The 26,474-nt window shown below is 46.3% G+C and overlaps 1 protein-coding gene across 3 annotated transcripts in view; it reads left to right on the top strand.

The window, feature by feature from the left end:
• PDS5B (PDS5 cohesin associated factor B) overlaps window positions 1–26,474 on the top strand; it is a 156,675-nt gene that overhangs the window by 11,779 nt on the left and 118,422 nt on the right. For all 3 annotated transcript variants that reach the window (XM_019530089.1, XM_019530090.1, XM_019530088.1), the window contains exon 2: window positions 20,368–20,494. In XM_019530089.1, coding sequence (XP_019385634.1) covers window positions 20,387–20,494 — 108 coding nt within the window. In that variant the 5' untranslated portion in view covers window positions 20,368–20,386. The remainder of the gene's footprint in view (window positions 1–20,367; window positions 20,495–26,474) is intronic.

The raw sequence follows: 26,474 nt of genomic DNA, 5'->3' as shown, positions 1-26,474 counted from the left end.
TGTCATGTTGAGTGAGAGAACCATTTCAAAAGGAATGCAACTTTGTTCCTTTAATCTTGACTAATTGAGATGCATCTTGATAACTTACCTATGCAGTTTTCCTTTAGTTTACTCCTAATTCTAACATTATAAAAGCCTAAGTCTGTCTGTCTGTCTGTAATGCTTCGTTGGTGCTCTGATTGGCTGATGGAAACAGCCAGAATGCTCCAAGCGTGGAGGAGTGCTGCCAGTATTCCGAAGCCACACTGAGGACCAGACAAAGGGTGGGAGAGCCAAGGCCAGCAGCTCTGGCCTTGGCTCCCCTGCCTTCTACAAGCGGTACTGAGGACTGGACAGCGGTGGGGGAGCAAAGGCCGGCCAGCCCACCCTGCTTCCTGCAAGCTGTGCCAAGGACTTCACTCCCTGCAAGAAGCAAAACAGCTGCAGCATGGGACATTGGGTGGTGGCATTCTCCCCCCGCCTTCTTGACAGGCAATTGGCTCTTACATTTTATAAAGCTTCAGCAACCTTGAAAACCCTAATCAGGAAGTCTGGTTTGTCTTTTAAGTATTTGCACAAAATAGCTTAAAATGACCAAGCTTGCATCTATTTTCCCATTTTGAAAATTTTCAGTGCTGCATCCCTTTGCCAAATAGATGAAGTGTTAAAATGAGGTGGAATACTTTTTCTTCCCTGAGGGCACTTCAGAAGATTCTTAACTGATGTTTGCTAACAGAGGACTGCCAATGCCAAGGAAGTTTTCTCATTCCTATTTCTCTTGTCTTTTATTATTCTTCTCGTACTTTTTTCCTACCCTTCCTAATTATCCTTTCCTTCCCCAAGGGGTCAAAAGTGATGCTACCTTTTTCTGTAATATTTGCTCATTTGTGTCAGTAATCATAGGAGACCACTGTAAGAATAAATCTCTGAGGCTTATGAGACCAAAATTTTTCCTGTATTTGTAACTCAGTCATATAAATTAATACTCTTTTCAGTCGATAAAAATAAAAGGAAAAAGATGCTTTTTTGCTACTAGGAGAAGGGGCAAACAGTTGTTACCTTCTCTTTTTTTTTCTATCTTAAGGTAATTTCTTTACCTGTGAAGAAGAGCTATTATGTCCATAATCTGATCAGATTGTGAAGCTTTTGTGTGATACAGGTTTTGTGGTTGGACTGAATGACCTCTGGAGGTTTCTTCCAGCCCTGCTTACCTGTGGGCTTCTATACATGTGCAGCAAAGCTGCTCTGATGCACTGTAATTACAGTGCATTGGAGCAGACTCAATTAATCAAGTCTGCTGGAGCGTGGTAATTACTGCACTCCAGCAGAGTCCAGTGTCTTGTACATTAGCATCCCTGTGCTGAAAAGTGTTGAACGAGCCTTAGTTAAAGTGCCCTCACTGTCATTTTCAACATGGGGATGCTGATACACGTGACTCTCTTCAGGTGCTTGAATTAGAACAGCTCCTGGAGCTGCTCTAGTTAAAGCACTTCCCTTTCCTCCCCCCCCTTTCTGGAGCATTGTGGATCAACACCCTATAAGGTAGTTCTTGCTTCTCTTTTTATTAGTTTCTGAAGGATTTTAAAATGCTGGGGGGGGGGAGGGGGTTGTATGAAATGCTTGCCTGTGGTAGCTGTCTTGACCCTGTAACAGTCAACTAACAACTGGAGTTCTAAGCTCAGGTAAAGGCTGTACTCTAGTCTTCAGGCATTGTAATTTTTTTTTATTGAGTCAACTACTGCACTATACTAGGACTTTTTGTTCCTTGGAGTAGAGGCTTTGACTGAATGTGGCTCTCTACATATATGACTGGCTTGATTGTTGGGCTGTATAGTTTATATCAGGGGTTTCAAAACTTTGAATGATTGTAAGCCCTGGTGGCTGGATACAGTGTACTCCTGGCTGCTGAGTGGGTGTGGGTGGGTGGCACGCAGCTGGATGCCAAGCCGGGGGTGGGGGGTGGCAGAGTGACTGGAAACAGAGCAGTGAGATGCTGTGTGGCAGCGTTCCATCCCTGCCTGCATGTACCCCCTAGGGCCATCTCAAGTACCCCCGGAGGTATGATGGGGGTGTGTGACAACTGGTTTAGATGAGCAGTCTTGTTGAACATCTGGAACCTATGATCTCTTTGATAGTGTTTGGGAGTGAAGGGTTTTTTGAGAGACTTTCATAGATTTCATAGACATTTGGGCTGGAAGGGACCCTGGAGGATCATTGAGTCCAGCCCCCCGCCCCAGAGGCAGAAAGTCAGCAGGGATCATAGGATCCCAGCATGATAAGCATCCAAATGTGTTTTGAAGGCATTCAAGTGGGCGCTTGAACTGCCTCAGGTGGCAGTCTGTTTCAAACCTTGGGGGCCCGGACAGTGAAGAAGTCCTTTCTTATATCCAGCCTGAACTGTTTGCACTGGAGTTTGTGACTGTTCGATCTTGTCATCCCTTGGGGGGCTCTGGTGAACAGTTGTTCCCCCAGATCCTGATGAGCACCCCTGATAAATTTATAGGTGGCCACCAGATCACCCCTGAGCCTGCGCTTTTCCAGTCTGAATAGCCCCATTGCTCTCAGCCTCTTGTCATTAATGTCTGTTTTCCTGACCTGATCATGCATGTGGCTCTCCTCTGCGCTCTCTCAAGCTTCTCCATATCCCTTTTGAATTGTAGAGCCCAAACCTGGATCCGGTACTCCAGCTGCAGCCTCACCAAGGTCGAGTACAGTGAGAGAATGATGTCCCAGGATCTGCTTAAGAAGCATCTATGGATGCAAGCCAGCGTTGTGCTTGCTTTACTGGCCGCAGCATCACACTGAAGGCTCATGTTCATCTTGTGGTCAATCGTGACCCCCAAGTCCCTTTCATCTGTATTGCTAATCAGCGTAGCACTACTGAGCCTATAAGCATGGTGCAGGTTTTTTCTCCCAAGGTGGAGAACCTTGCATTTTTTGGTGTTGAACGCTATTAGGCTCTCGGCCGCGTATTTCATGAGTCTGTCCAGATCCGCCTGGATCACCCTCCTATTCTCAGGTGTGGATGCTTTACCCCAGAGTTTGGTGTCATCGGCAAACTTGGCCGGTCCGCTTCTGACACCAATGTCCACATCACTGATGAAAATGTTAAATAGTATAGGTCCTAGGGCAGAGCCTTGTGGGACCCCACTGGTCACAGCGCACCAAGACGATTGGCTCCCGTTAACCACCACGCTCTGGGTCCTACCACGGAATCAGTTTCCCAGCCAGCAGATCGTGGTGACGTCGAGGCCACAGTTAGCCAGTTTAGCCAAGAGGTGATCGTGGGATACCAGATGAAAGGCTTTCTTAAAGTCGAGTTATACAACGTTGATCTCTTCCCCCTTGTCCAAGTGATAAGTCACCTGGTCATAAAAGGAAATGAGATTGGTCAAACAAGACCTACCCGCAACAAACTCATGCTGGGTATCCCTCAGGATATTGCCTTCAGCTAGTTTGTTAAGGATGGCCTCCTTGATAATCTTTTCCAAGACCTTCCCCAGGATAGAGGTCAGGCTGATGGGCCTGTAGTTTGCTGTATCTACTTTCCTCCCTTCTTGAAGATAGGCATGACATTGGCCCTCTTCCAGTCATTAGGCTCTTCACCAGAGTGCCAAGAGCTCTCAAAGATCCTTGCCAGGGGCTAAGGTATGACACTTGCCAGCTCCCTGAGTACCCTTGAGTGTAACTCATCAGGGCCGGCTGACTTGAAGGTATCCAGCCTGTCAAGGTCTTCCTTCACAAGGTCAGCTTTGATGGAGGGCAAGGAGTCTCTCTCACCTGGGCCTCCCTGACCCATAGTGGGCAGGGCTGTCCCATGGAACTGGTAAAAAAACTGATGCAAAGTACCCATTTAATAGGTTGGCTTTTTCCTGGGTGTCAGTTGCCCCATCTGGTTTAGCAGGGGTCCAGTGTTGCCCTTGCTTTTCCTTCAGCTCCCCACATATCTAAAAAAGCACTTTTTATTTTCCTTGATATTTGTACGTAGTTGGAGTTCCAGCACAGCCTTGGTGTTCCTGATTTGTTCTCTGCAAGTCCGGACTAAAGCAGAGTATTACTTCTTGGTGGTGGTTCCAGTCCTCCATCCTTTGTAGTTCTTCCTTTTAAGACACAGGAGGTCCGCCAGGTCCCTGGAGAGCAAAGGGGGCTGCTGTGCCCTTTTGCTGCCTTTCCTCTGAGATGGGATGGACTTTGCTTGCGCAGCCAAGATTGCTCCCTTGAGGAGCAACCACTTGTCCGGAACTCCCCTCTCCATTGGGTTGTGGCCTTTTAGGTCTTCTCTGACAAGCCTTCTTAGCTTGTCAAAGTCGGCTTTTCTGAAGTTGAGGACTTCTGTATTACTGCCTGACTTAGCAGCTTTATGGCAGATGGTGAAGGTGATCAGTTCATGGTCACTGTCACCCAGTTTCCCTTCGATTGTTAGGTTGCTAATTAGGTCATCCCAGGTTACCAGTACGAGGTTGAGCAGCGCTTTACCTCTTGTCGGCTCATAGACTTCCTGCGTCAGATAGAGGTCATCCACACATGAGAGAGAGAGCTTTGTGACTGCTTGGATTTGGCTGAGCGCTATTCCCACGAGATGTCTGGGTAGTTAAAGTCTCCCAGGACAACCGTATGCCAGGATCGTGCAGCCTCGGCCAATTCCCTGGTGAACTCCTGGTCAAGGTCTTGACTCTGGGTAGGGGGTCTATAGTAGACCCCCACCATAGTATCCCCTGTGCCGTGTTCGCCACGGATTTTAACCCAGGGGGTCTCAAGTCATCCACTGTGGGTGCCAACGTCGGCTTGCAGGGACATGTAGCTTTCCTTGACAGAGAGAGCTGCGCCCCGCCCCTTTTTTCCACTCGATCCCTCCTATACAGGATATAGCCATCTATACCTGTGGTCCAGTCATGGGTGGAGTCCCACCAGGTCTCCGTTATCCCAGTGGCATCGTAGTTATTTGCATTTAGCAGGAGAACAAGTTCTTCCTGTTTATTCCCCAAGCTCCTGGCATTTGTGTATAGACATGCGAGTGTCCCCTTATGGGCCCTCGCCTTGCCTACATTTTGTTCCAGGGCTGGGGTGGGATCCCTTATGTGCCTTGGTCTGCTGGCTTTGCAAGGGCCACTCAGTGGGCCAACAGTGGCAGTAGTCCCCCCATACTCCGGCGGGCTTAGTTTAAAGCCCGGTGGAGCAGGTCAGCCAGTGTAGCTGAGAAGAGCCTCTTCACCAGTGGAGAGAGGTGGAGGCCATCCCTTCCCAACAGCTCACTGCCTCTCTCCAAAGAGCGGACTGTGGTCATGGAAGCCAAAGCCTTCCCAGTGACACCAGCGCCGCAGTCTTTGGTTGACTACCTGCATCCTCCTCTCCCTCCTCAGCCCATAGCCCAAGACTGGGAGGATTAAAGAGAACACCACCTGTGCCCCCAGACCCTTTAGCCCTGTAGCACCTCATGACCAGGCTTGGAGCACTCCGAGCCGTGTCATTGGTGCCCACATGAATAAGGAGCATGGGATAGTGGTCTGTGGGCTGGAAGAGCTTAGGGATCCTCTCCACAATATCCTGGATGTGGGCCCCTGGGAAGCAGCAAACTTCCCAGGCTAAGGGGTTGGGACGGCAGATTACCCCCTCAGTCCCCCTCAGGATGGAGTCTCCCATGACAAACACTTTGTGTTTGCTCCTGGAGGGAGACTGTGGTCTATCCTCTGGCTCCCAGGGGAGAAGGGCCTGGCAGCAGGGGTCAATATCCTGCTCTCAGTCCCTGATGGCATACAGTCTCTGGACTGCGGCCTGGAGCTCATCAAGCTGGCGTGCCAGAGACTCCATTAGGGAGCAGACCCCACAAGGGGAGGTGGCCATGCTCCCAGGCCCCAGAGCCTGAAAAAGGGACAGGCAGCCCCTGCAGCCAAGAGCCAGAAGCTCTGTTTGCAGGAAGCCTGGAACCATGGGCTCTGTCTGGGTGGTGGTCTCTGAGGTGGCAGAGGGGGGTGCCGCAGACCCCAAGGGTACCTTCGGGGTGCGGCGTGTGCCCATTCGTGTCATGCTGCTGGTAGGCTGGCTGCGGCTGGGACTGTACTCTGGAGGACTCGCAGGCAAGGCCTTGGGTCCTCCTGCTTGCCCTCCTGCGCTAACTCATAGGCTGGGCCCATGAGCACGCCTGTTTGTGTGGCCTGTTTGTGAGGCTCTGGTCATGCGGCTCCCTGGGAGGCTGGGTGAAGTAGGAGCTGGGGGGAGGGGGCGTGACCCTCCTCAGTCCACTTAGCCTGCTCCCAGCTGACTAGATCCCTTCCTCCATGGGCCTTTGCTTACCTGCTGGCAGGCTGGGGCTCATCAGGGGTCCTGAGGTTGCTGCTGGGGTTCCTGGGCTCACAGGGGTGGAGTGGACTTACACCCATGAGTCTCACACAGGAGCCGGGTCTCTAATGAGACTTAAGCCATTACCGGGCGCTTTTTAAACTGCACAGAAGGGCTGGCCAGCGCCTCAGTGCTTTTGGGGGGTTGGGGGGGGTCCCTCCCCTCCCCTCCCCTCCACCAAGGGAAGGAACAGGTGGGTGACTTCCCCCTAGCCTGGCACGTGTGCCTGCAGTGAGGTTGTGCAGCTCCCCGCGGGGCTGGGCCAAGTAGGGTCTTGGGGTGGGGGCGTGACCCTCCTCAGCCCACTTAGCCTGCTCCCAGCTGACTAGATCCCTCCCTCCATGGGTCTCTGCTTACCTGCCGGCAGGCCGGGGCTCGTCAGGGGTCCTGCGGTCCCTGGGCTCACGGGGGCACAGTGGGCTTACACTCACACTGCAGTGTGCCCTTGTCTCGCACTAGAGCTGGGACTCTCAAGATGTTTGAGTTATTTTGTAAATTATTCTGTTCCGGATGTAATATTTTCAGGTGTCCAGTTGACATCCTCAGTAAGTGACATAGCATGGGAAATAACAGTATCTGCCCTTCTCTCTTGTCTTCTGCCTTACACCAAAGGGGTAGATAGTGAATGGATTAGTGAATTCAGCTCTGGGCACCTTGGAAGAGGCCAGATGGCACCAAGGCACATCTACATGGGTTTTTCAATTAATCTAGGGGTTTTGTCAATTTAGAATGCTTCATACTCTTGCCATAGTACTCTGCGGCTTTGGAATACCGCTTTGTATGTGGAATGAGCTGTTGGAAGCACATATTGTTCACTGCACAAAGAACAGTGTAAGAGTTTCAGAAACAAAACCGATCTTTTAGAAACTGAAAGACAGGCATTCAAGGCTTTCTCTAAAAAGGTGAACTTGAAATGTTGCTGCTTTGCTGTAGGAATAGGGAGACATGACATGGGAGTAGAAAGGAGTTCCTAATTCTCTGAATATACTTGCCTGATATCACAGGTAACCATGTCATACAATGTTTAAAATTGTGTTTGGACTGAGACTTAGCCATATGCAGCATTTTTTTTTCTTCAAAGCCTCCAGTTAAATTCTTCAGATTTTCCTGAGAGCGACATTTCTGCTGCAAATGTAAAAAGCAAAAAACCAAACATCATGTTCCTGCTCCAGTGTGTGATGGGAAAGGCATGGGGTGGGGAAGATAAATAGAGCTGTTAAAATTTTGGACATGAGCATAATGACTTTTTTTTCCCTTTGTGTATTTATGCTTAGAAATGGTGGAACCATTTTTCCTGATGCTTGCAAATGCCAGACACCTTGGCATGTAAACTAAATTTGGCAAGTTTACAGCTTGCCAAAATATAAACAACTGAAAACAGGGTTTCTAGTGGGAAATATTTGCCAACTTTAATTTAGGTAGGGCTTATAGAACCACCTGCTAAAGTTTAAGAAGAAATTGACAACAACCTTTTTTACCTTAAATTTGAATTTTTAAGTGGTGCAGATGGTACCAAACTTCAGGGAGCAGTAGATATGTTGGAGGGTAGGGCTAGGATTCAGAGTGACATAGATTGGAGGATTGGGCCAAATGGAATCTCATGAGGTTCAGCAAGGACAAGTGCAAAGTCCTGTACTTAGGATGGAACAATCCCATGCACAAGTACTGGCTGGGGGCTGACTGACTGGGCAGCAGCTCTGCAGAAAAGGACCTGGATATTACAGTGGACAAGAAGCTGAACATGAGCCAGCAGTGTGCCCTTGTTGCCAAGAAGGCTAATGGCATACTGGGCTGCCCTGGTAGGTGTGTTGCCAGTAGGTCAAGCAAAGTGATTATTCCCTTTGATTCAGGACTGGTGAGGCCACATATGGGGTACTGCATTCAGTTTTGGGCACCTCACTACAGAAAAGATGTGGACAAATTGGAGTGTCCAGCGCAGGGCAACAAAAATGGTGAGGGGGCTGGGTCACATGACTTATGAGGAAAGAATTGGGGAACTGGGCTTATTTAGTCTAGAGAAGAGGAGACTGAGGGGATTTAATAACAGCCTTCAACTATCTGAAGGGGGATTCCGAAGAGAATGGCGCTAGACTGTTTTCAGTGATGGCAAATGATAGAACACGTAGTGACAGTTTCAAGTTGCAGCAAGGGAAGTTGAAGTTAGATAGATATTAGGAAGAATTTTCTCACTGGGGGTAGTAAAGCACTGGAACAGGTTACCCAGGGATATGGTGGAAGCTGCATCCTTGGAGGTTTTCAAAACCCAGCTAGACAAAGCTTTGCCTGAGATGATTGAGTTGGGGCTGGTCCTGCTTGGGCTAGATGACCTTTTGAGGTTCCTTCCAACCTTAATTTTCTATGATTACTCCTTTGTAACAACTGTATATTAGTATACCTGTATGTACACATTGTCAAAAAGCCACTATATAATGTTTATTCCAATTTGAGGAAAAATGTTTTAAAACTTATCTTCTTGTACCAGAGCTGGTGTAAGAAGTAATTGAATTATTGATTTGTCTTTACAGGTATGGTGACATCATACGTGTTTGCTGCTCTAGGCTAACATATGCTTTTTCCTTTTAGCTCCATCAGGCAGTAGAATAACTATTGGTGTTCTCATAGTGGAAAATAAATCATGTACTTTAGAGCTTAAAAAACTATCCTGATGGGATGAAAAATAGCTATGTATAAAGACAGGGACAGATATTCCCTGTTTTTAAGGCTAAATTGGGTTGTTGGGGAGGGGTAAGAGCATTCTAAATTGTTGTCATAATGTGTGTCATGGTATCTTAAAGATTGACAACTACTTTGCTAAAGCTTGGTTTGTCAGGTGCTATGGATAGCAAACTATAGGATACATATTGTTGATAATATAAGGAGCCTTGTTTAGAGTTTCATCACTGGAAAATAGGCTCATTTTAATTTGCTTTTTAAGGATGAAATTGGTGAAACAACAGTGAAAATCACAGTAGTTGATTTAATGTATGAGGTTGATTTGTCCTCAGATCCTCGTGCCCCCCCCCCCACAAAAAAAGAAAAAAAGAAAAAAAGAATTTGACTACACAGATAGCATAGTGACTTTGGGGATGGTAAAGTAGTGTTTAGTGTTCAACTCTGGAGGGTGTGTATCATGTTGGGATTGACTGAAGATGGCACGAGTAGAGAGTTTACTGTAGAGATTTTCCATTTGGAGGCAGAGTATATGGGACATTTTCTTAAGGATTCTTTCTCAAATACCCATTTTAAGGAAGATTTACATTTGCTCTTGATGTTCACTTACTGGGAATGGAGAAAATCTTGGGAGTTGTTAATCCTCCTTTACGTAACTTTTTTTTGAGAGAGAGCTTAAAGGTTGGGAAGAAGTCCCTTGTTCTCTGTATGTGAACTTCATTGCAAGATGCTGTTAAGAGGAGTAACTTTGATAACATTACATGAATATAAAGAAGTGTTGGTTTTTCATAAAATCAGGTTATGATAAAATGTTTTACAAGTTTATAATTTTAAAGTAAGCAAAAATAAACATTCCTATAAAACTGATAATTCAGTTGCTTCTTACACCAGCTCTGGTATGAGGAGATAAATTTAAACACCTTTTTCCCCAAATCAGAACAAATGTTATATAGTGGCTTTATGACCATTTGTACATACAGGTATACTAACATGCAGTTGTTACAAAGGAGTAACATTCAAATTTTAAGGTGAAAAAGGTTGGTTTACAATAGCTTTTAGGCTAAAGTTCATAAATGTGATTTAAGTCTACAAGGATGGGTATTTTGAAACCATCCTACATTTAAATGTAACCATATATGGAGTTCCAAAACAATTTGGTGAAGTAGCTGTGTAAGTCATGATTCAAAATCGAAATCCTTTCACTATACTCTTGCTTTAGTGCCAGCAGGCTCTGGCTGTGTTTTCCAGAGCATGGACCACAACCCCAACCTGGCCTGGTAGCAGTGATGGTGGACTTGGGCGGGACTCAGCTGGAGTTGCTGCTGCTACTGGGCTGGGTTGGAGCTGTGCTTCATGCCCCAGACCGGTATGGGGACAAAGCCTGCTGGTGCTGGAGTAAGGGTAAGAGGTGAAGAGCCTGAGCTTGCACAAGGGAGATGTGGAGGGAGGGGGAGGAGTAGACAGCAGCTGCCTGGGTTGCATTTGGAGCTGCCTGCCACCGCAATTGATTCCAGTATGAGCCCCCCCCGCCTTTAACATTGTGGGATGTGACCTCATTTTTAAGGATTTCTCCAAATTGAGGCAGCAACTTTGTGGGCCAATCATAGTGCTGGCTGCCACTATGGCAGGCTTATTGTGGCCAGTTCCCTGCCTCCACTCTGCCACTGCTTAGCCAACAGGGTTGGGCCCCACCCCTAGCCACTGTCTGGCAGATATGTGTAGGGCCATGTGAAAGGCAACCCCCTCAGCCAGTTGGGAGGGGTGGGGGGGGGGCACTGGGGAGCCAGCATTTTGTTTTTAGTAATTTTTTTTTGTGATTCTACCTGAAACTATGGAAAATGCTATTTTCGTGGTTTCTGTGAAACTGCGATTTGAGTAGGTCCCTGGTCATCTTGGAGTCTAGCAGCTGTGGTATATATGTTGTAGTACAAAAGCTGCAGATTTTAAAAATCTTTGTAGAACTAGTTACTGTTCGTGCAAAGGATTCTTCCATCATTCAGTACCTTGGCTATTTAAATGAGTTTTTTTTTAAGGAAGAATTGGATAGTTCTGGGGCCTTGCTAATTATTGACAGAGCTATTTGCTTTCATATTTCCAAATTGCCTTGGCTGACAGTTGATGGATTTCTTTTGATGACAATGAGCTGTTTTCCATCTTTTTCCTAGTGGATATCCTTGAATTTTTAAAACTTAATTTCTTTAATAAACAAGTTGAGTTCAGATGCTTTAACGCTTACCCATATGCTTTGAACCAATTGTTATTTTTTAAAAGAAAATGGTAGTTATAGTTATCCCTAGAGTGTCTATCATTAGGTATTACACTTTTCCATTGTCAGTTACCGCTAGTAATTCAGCTTGCTAGTTTAAGTAAAAAGTACTTATTAGGAGGGCAGCAAAGCAAAGGAGCAAAACAATTTTGCATGATTTATACAGCATAATTAATATAACATGGTGAATTAATTTAAGATTAAAAATGTAACTCTCACCTTTATCATTTCTGACTTCATTTCACTTCTTTGGTTTTTTTTACTGCTTTACTGGTTATATATTTCTTTTTTCCTGATTTCTTTTCCCCTTATCCTTTTTCATATTCTTTTTCCTGTTTACTCTTGGTTTCATTTCATGTCCTTTCTTCCTCAAAGACTGTTCTGTTCTTTTTGTTTCTGCGTCTCCACTCCAACATCAACTTGCTGAATTTTCTGGTTTTCCTTGCCCCTCCTGTTATAAAATGGAGGATACTTTGGAGTATCTGTTTTGTCTAGCATTATAGGTTATTAAAGAAAAAATGTGTGAGGATTATATCCAGGTCATGATTTAACTATTAACTGACTTCAAATTTTATTTAAAAAATAACTAACACCTATGTTGTTTTAACTTTAGTGCCAAATTCACTGGCACTGGCACTTGTTTATTTAGAGGCTGCCAGAGCACGCTGGCCAGCTTAGATGTGGATAGGACCTTTGAAACCAGCTGGAGTGTACATCTCAAATTTTCCTTCTGTATATCCCTTAGAAATGGGATAGATGTTGGAAGATAGCTGGTGATAGTTATACCTGGGGTCTTTGTTTCATTTAAGAATAATTTTTTGTTCTTGTTTTTCATAACTGTAAATATATCTGTCAGCAGAACCAGGTACATTGAATCTTTTATTAGGAAAAACTCAAAGAATTGGCCTCATTCAAAATGTCTGCCCTCTTATTGTAGTCTTTTGAACTGTGGCCAGTAGTCTGTCCTCAGTTAAACTCTGTGAAGAGCAGGTGAATGGAAAGTGGCTACTGATTATGTTAGTAGGCTCATTTGTGTTTTGCTTTAGCAGTAATTTGGTAGTTTGCCATGGAACTCTCTGAAGTAGAACAGTGTTGTTCAGCTTCTGATGAAAACATTGCCATTCTGAAGATTAATGGCAAATAACCATTAGCCTAAAAAAATCATAAATGCATGAGATACACAACTGAAGTGAGTTGTTATAACTAGGGATCCTGGTTTTCTCAGATTTTTAAAAAAATCCCCAATTTTGCGTTTAAAAGAAGTAACCCCAAATCCACATTTTTCCATGATTAAAATGAAACACCCCAGATATCTATATATATTAGTAGTATTTCATTTTAATCATGGAGAAATGTGGGTTTGGGGTTACTTTTTTTTAAAATCAGAGAACCCAGATCCTTGGTTATAACTATATATGATGGTAAAAATCTTCATTATTCTGTTACTGAGACTATTATAGGGATATGGAAAAAAATCTGGCGGTGATCCTTTTTAAAAATAAAGTTCAACTTGAACTAATTATAAACTCTTAGTGGTAGAGAACAAACTTCAGAATCAGTGGTGAATAAATACAATTAGTGTTTTCTCTTCAGTTTATAGCAAAGGAGCTGTGGCCTGAATGCTTTTTTTCCTCCTCCAGCTGTGAGTGTATGGCATGGGGAAGAGGTGATTTCTTAGCTGTCAGGTTCTGGCCTATATTGAATTTTAGAAATAAAACCAAAATTCTGACTTCTACTGAAGTTGGTTGGAAGTCTGCAGATCCTAGGTTACTAATGGAATGTGCTCTTAGTAGGTTTTTTGTACCATCTGACACGCAACCTAGAATGTCATTGTGAAGCATGCTTTTTCCTCGCTTATTTCCATCCCATGTGGGTCAAGTCCCAGAAAAGAAACAATGTAACCGCCCTAGGGTGGTCCTGAGCACATGCCTTAATGCTGCTTTTAAACCAAGGGTGTCCAACCTTTTTGAATGTCGGGCTGGATCATGAACTTCTCATTACCCAGTGGGCTGGCGAGCCATATTCAGAGACCTCACAGGAAATGGTATCACATCAGAAAGTGATGTCATGTGACCTTTGACACCAATGAAGTTGCAGGAAGTGACAATGAAGTGGGTCTGGAAATGTGGTTTAAAATCCAAAATAGAAACAATATAAAAGCAACAATGAAATAATAGCAAATGCTCGACTAAAATAAACACTTAGGTTACAGCAGCAAGCTATTTTGGCATTCCTCCCTTGTTGGTCTGGCAGCTTTGCAGGGAAAGGGGCCCTGGCCACATTTTGCCCAAACCCATCCTCCCAGACACTCACTGCTTGGAAAGAAACAGGCTGGAATCAGGGGCTCAGTAGGCCATGCCCAACCCCCTTCTGGCTGCCTTGGCCTGAGTTCCTCAGAGTTTTGCATCCTATTATTATTTTTTAAAGTTGGAGGTGGCTGAGACCTCGTCCGTACCACACAAGGCATCTGAGATGGAAGGGTGCCCATTCTGCTGCCCTGGTGGCTGTGGATACTGCCTTGGAGGGAGAGGCGAAAGGTCAGGGATGTCCCTGGCTTCCCTGCATTGTTCTCTAGCCTCCCTCAGCTGATCCCTCTCTAGTAAAACCTTGTATTAATTTTTATTTTTTACTTCTTGGGCCGCTGTGCCCGTACAGTCTGGGAGAGAGATGGCCTCCCCTTGTGGTGTTTGGTGGCTCTGGGCCAGGGGTGCAGCTGCAAAACAGCCGAGTTGGTGCAAGGAGGCCTGCAGCTCTCTGTAGGCAGAGCTGTCTGCTTGGGGGCAGCTGGAATGGTTTAGTTTTCTCTTCCTGGATACAGGCCTGGCTCAGGTGGCCCTTGACCAGTGGCAGCTGGCAGGCTCTGGGGCTGGGGGCTGTTAGCCGGAGCCCAGCTGCCCAGGTGCATGGCACTTTCAGTGGCACACAACACTTTTGGCCTCATGGCTGCAAGGAGCAGCAGCCAGGACTGGGAGCAGCTGGCAGGGCAGGGCAGGGCAGGAGTGCAGCGGGCCCAGGGCACCCAGCCCCACCCGCAGCAGCCAGCTGCTGCCCTGGGCTGAGGCAAGGCTGCCGGAGGGTGTGGCGGCAGGTCCTGCCCGGGCTGTGCAATGCTGGGTCTTCCCCCTGGCTCTTCTCTGGCAATGGCAGCAGGTGCTGCAGCCGCTGCCCCACATACCAATGCTGGCACCGGGTGGCCCTTCCACAGCTGGGAGCCAGGTAACGCTGTGCTGCCCCTTGTGTAGATTGCCTCTGAGCCAGGCTCCTCCTGCCTCCCACCCAGCCCGGCTCTGGCATCTGCATACCCTGCAGCCCCGGCCTGGCCCGATGCGCCACCAGTACCGTGTGGGGCCTTGCCTGGTGCCTTTATCCATCACGTATGTGGGCAGGGCGCGGGTCTTGCTGCAGCTCCCACTGCCGCTGTCCTGAGGGCTGCCCAGTGTGAGGCTGCCCCAACCGCACCTGACTGGATGAGCTGGGCAGCGCCTGCAACTTCTCCTCCACCTTGTCCAGTCAGGCGTGGTTGGGGCAGCCTCACACTGCACAGCCTTTGGGGCAGCGGTGGTGGGACCTGGCTCATGTGATGAGCCTGGCCCCATGGGGGTAAGCAGCTCCCCGCCTCTCGTTGCTGGCTGGGGCCCGTGGGCTGGCCCTGCCCATCTTGCCTCGCTGCTGCCCCACTGCTGCCACCATGGAGCACAGAGCTGGCGCCAGGACTTCTTGCCTGTCCCGAGCAAGGGACCTTGGGCCAGAGAAAACGGCTTGGCAGGCTGCATGGCCCACGGGCCATATGTTGGACAAGCCTGTTTTAAACCGTCTTGTTTTTGTCTTTATTGTTATGTGCTCAAGACTGAGGTACAGCAGCTACATTGCTGAATCCCAAAGGAAAAGCATGCATGGGTTGGGAGTGAATGTCTGGGGTGTGCTCAGTCATGGATACAACATAGATGAGACCAATATGCAACCCTGCATACATGTCATCCTCTAAATGGTCCAAATGTTAGTTTTGCCTGGAGCCATGTGGGCCCCTAAAAAATCTAGAAAATTAAAATTTATCTGCCCCTGGCTGTCTATCATATGGTCCTCGATGGGTTGCCAAAACTCAGTAAGCAGCCCCCTGCCCAAAACAATTGCCCGCCCCTACTCCACAGCCTATATGCAGCTCCTGGGACTTGGCAGGAGCTGCCCACCACCAGGGTGAGCCTGTGCGATGGAGGCAGCAGCTTGGCTCTGGTCACTGCTGCCATGCATGTCTCCTGGGACTTGGCAGGGAGTGGGGCCAAGCTGGCCCAGCTCCATTGCATGGGGCTCCCTGCCGCTCTTGGTCAATTCCTGGAAGTTGCACGTGGCAGCAAGGAGTGGGGCCAGGCTACTGACTCCATCGTGTGCAGCTCCCAGTTGAGTGCTAGGAGCTGCATGTAAACTCCAGGGAGCCCTGTGTGACGGAATTGGCCCAGGCTTTGTGTGAAGGAAGGTGCCTTAAGTGGGGTTCCCTGAGTGATGCATTATCCATCCAGTGTGGGGCCCCTCCCCTCAACTCTCCTGCCACAACTTGGTGTTATTATATAAAGGGAGGGTTCAGTGGAGATCTTCCTGAGGGGCCCCCTGGGGATGGAGTACTCATGGTTGGGGAGTGATGTTCCATAGGACTCCTCCTTCCCTACACTCCGTCCACTCGCCAACCGGACGGGCACCAGCAATGGTGGTTCAGTCGTGCTTGATCAACCTTGCCTCAATGGGGGCCCCATATCTGGGTGAGTTCTGTTGGTGCTTGTCAGGCTGCCCCCCCCCCCCAGATGAAGAGCCTTCCCATTATGGAGACTGGCAAGCTGCATGTACGTTGGCTGGCACCTACTTCAGCACCTTTAAGTAGGGCACTTCTGGTCTTGTGCCTCTTTTTGTTTTTTTGGGGGTTTTTTTCCTCTCAGAAGAAATAGACTCCTGGGGAGGAGAGGGGTGTAGAGTTGCCTCCTTTCCCTCAGCCTCCTACAGGGGGCTCAAACGCTTCCCCTGCTCTGCCTGCCGCTGTTGAGCCGGCTGTGCTGTTCCTCCCTGCTGCAGGAGCCTCAGCGCATCTGGCATGCTCCCTTGCTTCCTCCGCCCCCCAGGTTCCGGTGGGGCTTTTAAATCTTCCTGTGGCAGCCCTTCTGGCCACTGCAATCAGCTCAGCTGTTCCCCGCCTGGAGAACAGCTGATGCTGGCTTGCGCAGCTGCGGTTCCTGCTTCAGCTCTGGCTACACTCCAAGAGGTAAGTTCCCTCTGCGGGGGGGCTGTTTGTGGGATCTGGGGCCTGTGTGGACTGCCCCCTCCCCTTCAGGAGCCTGTGGGAGCATCTTGCCGCCACACTGCATTTCCACTTGCTCTGGTCCTGCGCACCTGGCCAGTTGCAGCTTCATCCTGCCCACTGCTGCTTCTCTGTGCTGCCTGCAGTGCTGCAGCAGGGACAGGAGAAGGAACCACTGGAGACCAGGGGAGTGGAGCATTCTCTGGGTGGCTGCAGCACTAGCAGCAGCAGCCGCCCTGCCTGGAAGCTGTGTACACTGGCTAGGGCCTGTGCTGGGGCCCTCCCATGGGTGAGGGTGGGAGCACAGCATACTGCCCTGGCAGGAGTGTGTGGGACTCGGTCCCATGCACAACACTGCAGGGACAGGTCTAGGTTGCACCGGATAATTAGTTGGTGCCTGCCCACGGGCCAGATGAAATAACCTGAGGGTTGTATTTTAATTGGTTTTATTAATTGCCTATGTGTGACTTACCTTGTCTAACTAATATAAATGCTTCTCCAGTTGTATTTTTAAACTTTCATTGCATAAGTAAAAAATACTGGAGTTTCCTCCTCACATCAATGGAACTCATCTTGACTTTTCTTTCTTTCCCACTCTGAAGTTGGGCAGTCATTTTACAATATAAGTTTAAATGGGATTGTGAATGCAGGCATTTTTAAGAGGTTCCTGGGGTATGCTTTTGGACTGTCCTGGTCAATGTGGTCTTGAACTAGAGGGGAACAGTGGTTCAGTTTGGCCTGCTGTTCCTAAATTTGGGCTTGGGGCGCAGAGGTACTACCAAGAATTCTTCTCCCCCTCCTTCCATCACCTCTATCCATACTCCTGATATTCTTCTTAGAATCATAGAAAATTAAGGTTGGAAAGTACCTCAGGAGGTAATCTAATCCAATCCGCTGCTCAGAGCAGGACCATCTCCAACTAGATCCAGCCAGGGCTTTGTTGAGCTGGGCTTTAAAAACCTCTGAGGATGGAGATTTCACCACCTCCCAAGGTAACCCGTTCCAGTGCTTCACCACTGTCCTACTAAGGGAGCTTTTCCTAATGTCCAGCCTAAATTTCCCTTGCTGCAACTTGAGATCATTGTTCCTTGTTCTGTCATCTGCCACCACTGAGAACAGTCCAGCTACATCCTCTTTGGAACCCTGCTTCAGTAGGTGAAGGCTGCTATCAAATCCCCCCCTCACTCTTCTCTTCTGCAGACTAAATGAGCCCTCAGTTTCTCCTCAGAAGTCATGTGCCCTAGCCCCCTAACCATTTTCATTGCCCTCTGGTGGACTCTCTCCAATTTGTCCACCTCCTTTCTGTAGTTGGGGGCCCACAACTGTACACCATACTCAAGGTGTGGCTTTACCAGTGCAGAATAGAGGGGTATAATTACTTCCCTTGATCTGCTGGCAACCCTCATACTAATGCAGCCCAGTATGCTGTTAGTCTTCTTGGCAACCAGGGCACACTGATGACTCATATCCAGCTTATTGTGCACTGTAACCCCCAGATCCTTTTCTGCAGAGCTTCTGATTAGACATGTTTCAGATGTCTGAGAGGTCCCCCAGTGGCTCTGCAGTCATGTCTGCCAACTCGCTCAGCACCCTTGAATGCATTGCATCTGACCCTATGGACTTATACACATCTAGCTTTTCTGCCTAGTCCCTAACCTGTTTTTCTACCACTGTTGGCTGCTAACCTCCCCAAACTGCTGCCTGGTACGGTAGTCCTGGAGTTGACCTTGCCTGTGAAGACCAAGGTAAAAAAAAAAGGCATTGAGTACTTCAGCTTTTTCCTCTTCATCTGTTACTGTGTTGCTTCCTCCATTCAGTAAGGGATCCATGCTTTCCCTCATCTCCCTTTTTATTGCTGACATTTGTAGAAACCCTTCTTTGTTGTCCTTCACCTTCCTTGATAGCTACAACTCCCTTTGTGCTTTGCCTTCCTGATTTCATCCTTGAATGCTTAAGCAATATTCTTACACTCCTCCCTAGTCATCTGTCCAAGCTTCTTTTTTGTTTCAGCTCTCTGAAGAATCCTCTGCTAAACCAAGGTGGTTGCCTGTCATATTTGGTATTGTTCCTGTGCATCAGGATGGTTTTGTTTCTGTGCCCTCAGTGAGGTTTCTTTAAGGTGTACAGCAAGCTCTTCTGGACTCCTTTCCCCCTCAGACTGGGCTGCCCATCAGTTCCTTTTGAGTCTGTCTGCTTTTTTGAAGTCCAGGGTCCATACTTTTCTGTTGCTTTGCTTTGTTCATTTTATCAGGATCCTGAACTAGATCATCTCGTGGTTGCTGCTGCCCAAGTCGGCATCTTCTGCTACATCCCCCACCAATTCTTCCCTGTTTGTGAGCAGGAGGTCAAGAAAGCACTACCCCTAGTTGGTCTCTCCAACACTTGCACTAGGAAGTTGTCTCCAATGCTCTCCAAAAACTTCCTGGATTGCCCTCCCAGCAGGTATCAGGATGATTTGAAGTCCCCCATGAGAACCAGGGCCTATGATCTGGAAACTTCTGCTAGTTGTCTGAAGAAAGCCTCATTTAACTTATCCTCCTGGTGTGGTGGTCTATAGCAGACACCCATCATGACATCATCTTTGTTGCTCTTCCTGTCAATAGGCGCGTCTCCAGTTTCATACTGGAGCTCTGAGTAATCATACAGATCTTCTACATACAGCACAACTCCTCCTCCTCTTCTCCCCTGCCTGTCCTTCCTGAACTGTTTGTACCTATCCATGACAGTGTTCCAGTTGTGTGAGCTATTCCAATCACATCCTAGTTCCTTGACTGTGTGAGCACTTGTTTCCCAGGCTCTGTGCATTCATTTACAGACCCCTAAAGTAGATAGCTGATTGCTCTTCTTCCTTAGTTGATCAGATCAGAATGCCTCGTATGGCATGGGATGAGGGCTCTTTGTATATCCTTGGCAAATTTCAGTTGGTAATACTTAAAGATGCTGAAACTGTGTTTTGTAGCATCTTAGGTTTTTAGGCTCCTAAGTCGCTTGGCATTTTTGAAAACTTTACTTAATGATTTTCTCTATTTTATTTTTTTTCTAGTCCTTTTAAATAGTCTTTTATGAAGGGTCCTAGAAGTCCACGTGAACTAGAGTTCATGTACTTACATTGCTACTGAGTGAATATAGCTGTTAAAGGCACCTTAAATATAAGGTGAGGAATTGTTACAGTTCCATTCACATTCTAATTTTAAATGTCCCATTCATAAAGGAGTGGGTTTTTCAACCTTTTTTGAGCAGTGTACCCCCAGTGGCCGTTTGGTGGGGAGGTTGGCAGCAGCCTCATACAGAGCGGCGGTGCTGGGTGGCAGCGGTGGTTGCCACGTGCAAACTTTCCCCCCTGCATCTGGGGATCGCCTGTTTGGCCTACAGAGGGGTGCTACTGCCCTTACCCCCGCCCTGTTCCTGTGAGGTGGTGGTGGCACTCCATCCCTGCCTGCCTGCGTGTATCCCCTGGGACCTTTCAAAGTATCCCCGGGGGTATGTGTACCCCTGATATAGAACATTTGAAGCAACAGTTGTACTTAATGTCAAGATATGAGAAGGCAAACATTATTGTCTGTCCTGTTATGCTGTTGATAACTAGAAAAAAAGTTTGTTGAAGCTTTTATGTTTATAATGGCTCAGTTGCTAGAGACTTCAGTTAGAGTTGGATATGTAAAATATCAAAGGTGGTTTTGGAGCTCTTTGTATTTCTTATAGCTTGGAAAATGATATGCCATTAAAACAGGTTGTAGCAGATATGGAATAACACTTGGTGTAAGTTGCATTGAAGTAGTTAAATATGCTGATCTATGAAAATAATGCCTGATTTGGTCTTGTCTTTTTCTTTCAGTTTTCAAATCACTGAAAACATGGCTCACTCGAAGACAAGAGCCAATGATGGAAAAATTACATATCCTCCAGGAGTCAAAGAAATCTCTGATAAAATATCTAAAGAAGAGATGGTGAGGCGACTAAAGGTTAGTATAGAACTTTCTATATTTTACAGGTTCATTAGCAGCAGAATATAAAAATTCTACATAATACATTTCATACCTTGCAAGTTTGTGTTCTTTTACTCAGCTGTGCTCTACAACAAAAGACCATTTGTTAAGTAGTTGAGGGAGCTATTTATTGGCCTCGTTCTATCGTGGTGTTCAGCCACTTTCTCAGATTATTCGGTGCAAAAATATTTAAATAAAATTAAAAGCACAAGATAAATAAGCAGTGGGAATACAAAATAAATTAGATATTGCCATTCAAAATTTATTCCAGCTTATTTCAAAACCAAGGTGATTTATAAAGATGAGAAGATCTTTTATAGGCAGGAAACGGAGATTTCCTTGGGGGTGAGATTCTTATGAAGAGGTTATGGAGTTTTTCTGGTAGTATCTTTAGAGTGAATCCCTGTCCTATGTCTTAGTACTGGGCTGGTGGAATCTGCACTGTTTGGGACAAGGATATGGTTACTTTAAAGTCTGGTTGCTTCTAAAGGTTCTTTTTGTTCTTTACTGGGAATTGGGTTGATAGGTTTTCAGTATACAGTGGAGTCGCATCATACGTGCATTTAACGTGCGTGAATTCATCCTGCGCATATGGTCTGGAGTGCTGGTTGTTTGGATTCAGCCTGCAGCTGCCCCCCGGAGCGCTGTACACGGGGACAAGCAGCTATATTGGGAGCAGCCCTGCTGGGAAGCTGTGTATGCTGGCCAGGCGGGAGTCTTGGTTCAGGCTGCCCTGGGCAGGAAGTAGGGACTGTACCACTGGATGGGGGAGGGAGCGGACTGTACCACTGGGCAAGCCCAAGGGTAATTTTGACTATATGTGATTTTTGCCTTACGTGCTGAGTTAAGAACCTAACCCCCATGTAAGATGCAACTCCACAGTACTGCATAATGTGGTATTTCATTGAAGAGAAGCTTGATGCTTCTGTATATCAGTATTTGTTAAAATGGGGGGAAACTAATTTTTATAATCTAAAAGTCTTGTCATCAGGAATTAACATGTCTAGTTCTTGGTCAATATGTGAAAACACCCCAAAATATATGGAGACCATCCATCTCTTTTTTGCTACCCTCCTCCCAGTTTTGAAACCAAGATCAAAATGGGTGACTAGTCCTGCTATAGTACAACTATATAGATTGCATAAGAAAGAATATACAAATAAAAATTTGCTTTTTATTTGCTTTGTTTGGTAGAAGATTGTCTCATACCAAATGAGTGTATTCTAGGATTAATCCTGGCTATTAGCGCATTAGAATGCAGCATCTATCTTAATGTTGCTAAAGACAGCGGATTGCAAATAAGAGCCAATTACTTCCTTTAAGTGCTTCTGCTGTGCCAGGTTGCTATAGGCCATTGTAATGTGAGCGTGATCAGATAAGCCAAAAAGTCTTGAGTAACACTATTTAAACTGTACCAGTTGATACATTTGGATATCAGAGCTTTTGTGAATAAGATGAAGACATTTAAGGAGGTAGGGAAGACTGATATAGATCTGAAAATTTTCCTAGGAAAGCTCCAGAAAGTGCTTCCACATAAATGATGAAAGATACTGGATCAGGAAGGAGTACCTCCTTATGCATTAACAGTTGATTTTTGTTTTTTAAAGCAACATAGGCAATTATTTGTAAATGTCTTCATTAAAATTGATCTGACTTGAAAAGTTGAGAATGCTTTGAAAAGTTTCAAGCAGATACTTGTATGACGTTTATAGCAAACTGAGTGGCAGTAATTTCTGTGACATTACCTTGAAATTTGGAGTTGGAAGAAACTCTAAATTTGTTTTAACACAGGAAAAAGAATTGCTGTTCCACTGGGAGGGTTTTTAGTCCTTCCACTAGGGGTGAACCAATATAAATTTTGGGGGCTGATACTGATAGCCAATTTTTAAGGAGGCAGATTGGCCAATACTGATCTGATTTTTGATACAACTGCATTCAGCTGGTAAGTCCATTGTGATGGAGGGGGTGGGGAAAGGGAGGGGGTATGGGAGGGACAGATCAATGCCCCTGCCCCATCCCCCCTGCATGAGGTAGGGAGTGGGGCTGGGGCAGGGGCAGATGCTGGCCAGGTGGGGCAGGGCATGGTACAGGGCCACAGCTCATTGGGGGTGGAGGGGCAACTCCCACTGCCGTGTGCACGCTGGGAGCGCATGGGGGGGGCGGGCAGGCTGCAGCTCTGGGTTGGAGCTGGGGCTGCACTGGGGTGTTCTTGGTGGGGGCTAGGCTCGGGGTGGGTGGTGGTGGTGCTGGAGGGGGGCTGCCGCTACCCCAAGTTTTGGCCTATCACCCCCATAACCTCCCCTCCCAACACTGCTGCTGCCCACCTGGTGCAGTCCTGGCTCTTCCTGATGTATAGGTGGAGGCGGGGCTTGAGTTGGAGCTGTGCTGGAAGGGGGGCCTATGGCAAAAATTGGGATGACTGCAGCCCCCATCCATAGCCCCCCTCCCAGCCTGCCCTGAGCCCAGTGCCTGGCACAGCCCTGGCTCTAGCCCATCCTGCTTTGCACAGATCCAGAGGGCACATGTCCCCTGCACCTTCTGGATGAGCAGTGGCTCTGTCCTGCACCCTGCCCCACCCCAGCTGGGCAGTGCCTGCCCCAGTCCTTGCTCTACTCCTTCCCTTACTAGGGGGGCGTGTGTTAATCTGCCCCCCCATGCCTTTTCCCTCCCCCCTCTCCTTCCACTGCAACAGACTTATTAGCTGCACATAGCTCTTCAAGCTGCTGGGCTGTGCACTTCACTGCCTGCATGCTGTGCTGCAGCTGTGCGCATGCATAGGCATTACTCAGTCAAATTATTGGCCACATTAGGCTGATTTCCGATGCAGTTCATTTTCTTTATATCGGTGCCAGTCCAGTATCGGACCAGTGTATCAGTGCACCTCAGGTGAACCAAGCTGAAAGGTCTCCTTATCAAATTAGCAAGCCTATATGTGAAGACACTTTTTCCTTTCTTCATCTGGTAGAGTCTCTGTCTTGCCAGTTGCCTTTCTTCTTGGAACAACACCACATGGTTGAAGAAGCCAAACTCCTGCTGGCGACACTATTTTTATAGCCACATTTTGACCTTCATTATGCACCTGCTGCTGCCTCTGGCTTGACAGCCACCTCAGTCATGTCTCCTTCTCACTTGCACCCATAACTGTGTAGTCATTCTTGATTTGCTCAAGGTCGCCCCGGCAGTATCATTGATGTCCACATGGAGGAGCAACATGAGAGGTAGTAGTCCGAAGCTGGCATACATCTTGGCAACCTTTCAGTTGCATCTTGGATGCAGGCTTCCAACAAGCAGGAGACCTTCTGAGCCAACAGGTTAAGCTTCACTCATGGCCTCATACCGCTCCCAGCTGGAACTCCTCCCCCATGGTGTGGAGCAGGGAGCCACCACCTGTCGCTTACTCTTGGCAGCAGTGGTTGTGATTGTTGCACCTCTCTTGGTTCATGGCTTGGCCTCTCTTACATTTCCTTGCATTTAATTTGTATCCAGTTCCCATGTTTACTATGATCCTTCTTGACTTACTAATCCTGTCCTTCTCTCTGGAACCCCTTCCCAACTTCTGAACTTTGCAAACTAGATCAGAAAAGATCAACCCATCCCCATGTGTTTATAAATGGATGCTTTTTATAATTTTTTTTCTAGTAATTTCCCAGATATTGAAGTGATTGAAAGTATTGATTGTCTTGTTTGTTCCCCGGGTCCTATTTCCTCCTCCCCACCCCCCCTTTTTTTTGACTGGGCATTTTGTTAGCCCTTCTTCAGTTTTCTAGACCTTACTTATCATCCATGATGGCAAATATTATTGTCAGTCAATTTCTTCAGCTGACTATTTCAGCACCCTAGAATTAATTTCAGCAGGTCCTGCTGACCTGAATTCATTCACAGTGATCAAAAGATTTCTGACATACTCTTTACTTATCTGCAGCTTTCCTTGATTGATATTTATTTATTTATTTTATTTGTCTGGTGGGCATTTAATCTTTTTGTGAAGGCTGAGGTAAAATGGTTCTTGAGAAGCTCTGCTTCCATAGCATCTTCCTTCAATACCTCACCCTTGCTAGTTAGCTAGTGCCCAGAGTTTCCCTGGTTTGTCTTTTCTGACATAGTTTATAGAAACTCTTTTTGTTGTCTTTAGCATCTCCTGTTTGTTGTCTTTTTCTAAACTTTTGCTTTCATGGGTTTATCCTTACATGTGCTTGCTATTCTTTGGTGTGTAATTCCTTAGTGATTTCCCTTTCCAGTGCCTTCATTGTTCTCTTGTTTTTTTGAGGTGGCTGAGAAACTTTCTGTAGCCGCACCAGTCTCCTGCAGTCCTTTCTTTCCACTGCATTGGACCAGCTTGTTGTTGAGCCTTCAATATTTTTAAGAACTAGCAGCTGTCTTGGACCTCTTTATCCTTTAACCAGTCTGTCCATGGGATCTTACTTACTGTTTCTTTTGAGTTGGTTGAAATCTGACCTTTTTGAAATCCGGTGCCCTTGTTTTGGTTTTCTCATGCCTTCTCTCTCAGAATCATGAAATCTGTCATAATATGATCTCTTCCTCCCAAGGTTTTGGTTACCTTTGTGCTCCCAGCCAGTTCTTCCTTACTGGTGAGGACAAGACCTGAGAGACTTTACCCTGTAGCTACACCCTCAGTTTTCTGAAACAAAGTTTTCTCTACACAGATAAGAACTTCCTGGACATTACATGTTCTGGTTTTTCTAGCACTTTTTCTTAGTTCCCAACAACCTTTCTTTCTGTAACTTCCACATTTTTCCTGGAAGGTATACATCTGGTATACCCATTTTAGGTGAGATGGTTGTTATGTATTTTTAAAAAAAGCATGATGTTGGAACAGAGGTGAAAAGATGGTTTTAACTCTAGAAGCTTTTCAGTCACACGTAAAAATGTCAATTTCATCTGTCCTTCGAGTATTTCTTTATGCTGATACTATTCAGTTTGGCAAATTTTTACATAATGTTTAGTCTGTTCTTTAGAGAGAACCAAGACCTTGAATAGCAAAATAATTTTGGGTCAGGATTGATGAAAGTTCACACATTTACGAGAAGAAATTTGTATGATGCACTTAAAAGAGTTTTATATAACATTACATTATTGTTTCTCAAACTTTATGGACATTTAGCATTCATGCAAGTGAGGAATTAATTTGTTGCATACTTCTAGGTTTTCTAATTCAAACTGAGCAGTATTTAAACATTTATAAGTGGTGGAGGCTTTTTTTTTTTTTTTTTAAATACAGAACAGGAAGAAAGACTGCTTGCAGATGTAAAAAAATCAAAACCACCAACAAAAACCCCCCAAACAAAATGTGAAAGACCTTCCACTTCAAACTGTGCTCCTGTGCCAAGCCCAACTCAGTCAGCAGAGATGGTATGTTAATTGGGCCTGGCTTGCCCAATATCTGTATAGATCAGGTGCTTTAGTGTGGGGCTTTTTGGCACTGTTATCTAATAGCTAATTGAATCAGTTTTAGTTAAAAGCGCCAAAAAGCCCTACTGCACTTGATCTATGCCGACATTATGGAGCCAGATCCAAGTAACATGCTGCTGCTTCTGGTAAAGCACTCCCCCTCCCCCCCCCCCAAACATCTGCATGCAGCCAAAAACTCAAGCTAATTTCCAAAATAAACATGAGACATTCTTTTACCTCATAATTTTTCTGAAGCATTAATAATTGTTCATTAACGTATTAGTAGGTTATAGAAACCTAATAAACATCTGTAAGGAGAACAGTTCCTCAGCATTTGAATGGTGTTCATTAATGGTGCGGAAGGTGCTATAAAAAGCTAAGCAACTGGTCTTTTCTCGGCTAAGTGGGGAGGATTCTTTTGTTCCAGTGGAAATTATTTAGGTAAATAAAAGTACAAACAAAAGCTAATAATTTTATTGAGAGAGCCTACTGTACTTTGAGAAGTTCAGTAACTCTTGGAGCCATTCAGGCTTTAAAGAAATATGTC

The sequence above is a fragment of the Crocodylus porosus genome, unplaced genomic scaffold (genome assembly GCF_001723895.1).
Source record: "Crocodylus porosus isolate Cpor-Errol unplaced genomic scaffold, CroPor_comp1, whole genome shotgun sequence".
Taxonomy (NCBI): domain Eukaryota; kingdom Metazoa; phylum Chordata; order Crocodylia; family Crocodylidae; genus Crocodylus; species Crocodylus porosus.
The sequence above is the reverse complement of the archived record's forward strand: the minus strand, read 5'-3'. Positions and strand labels throughout refer to the sequence as shown.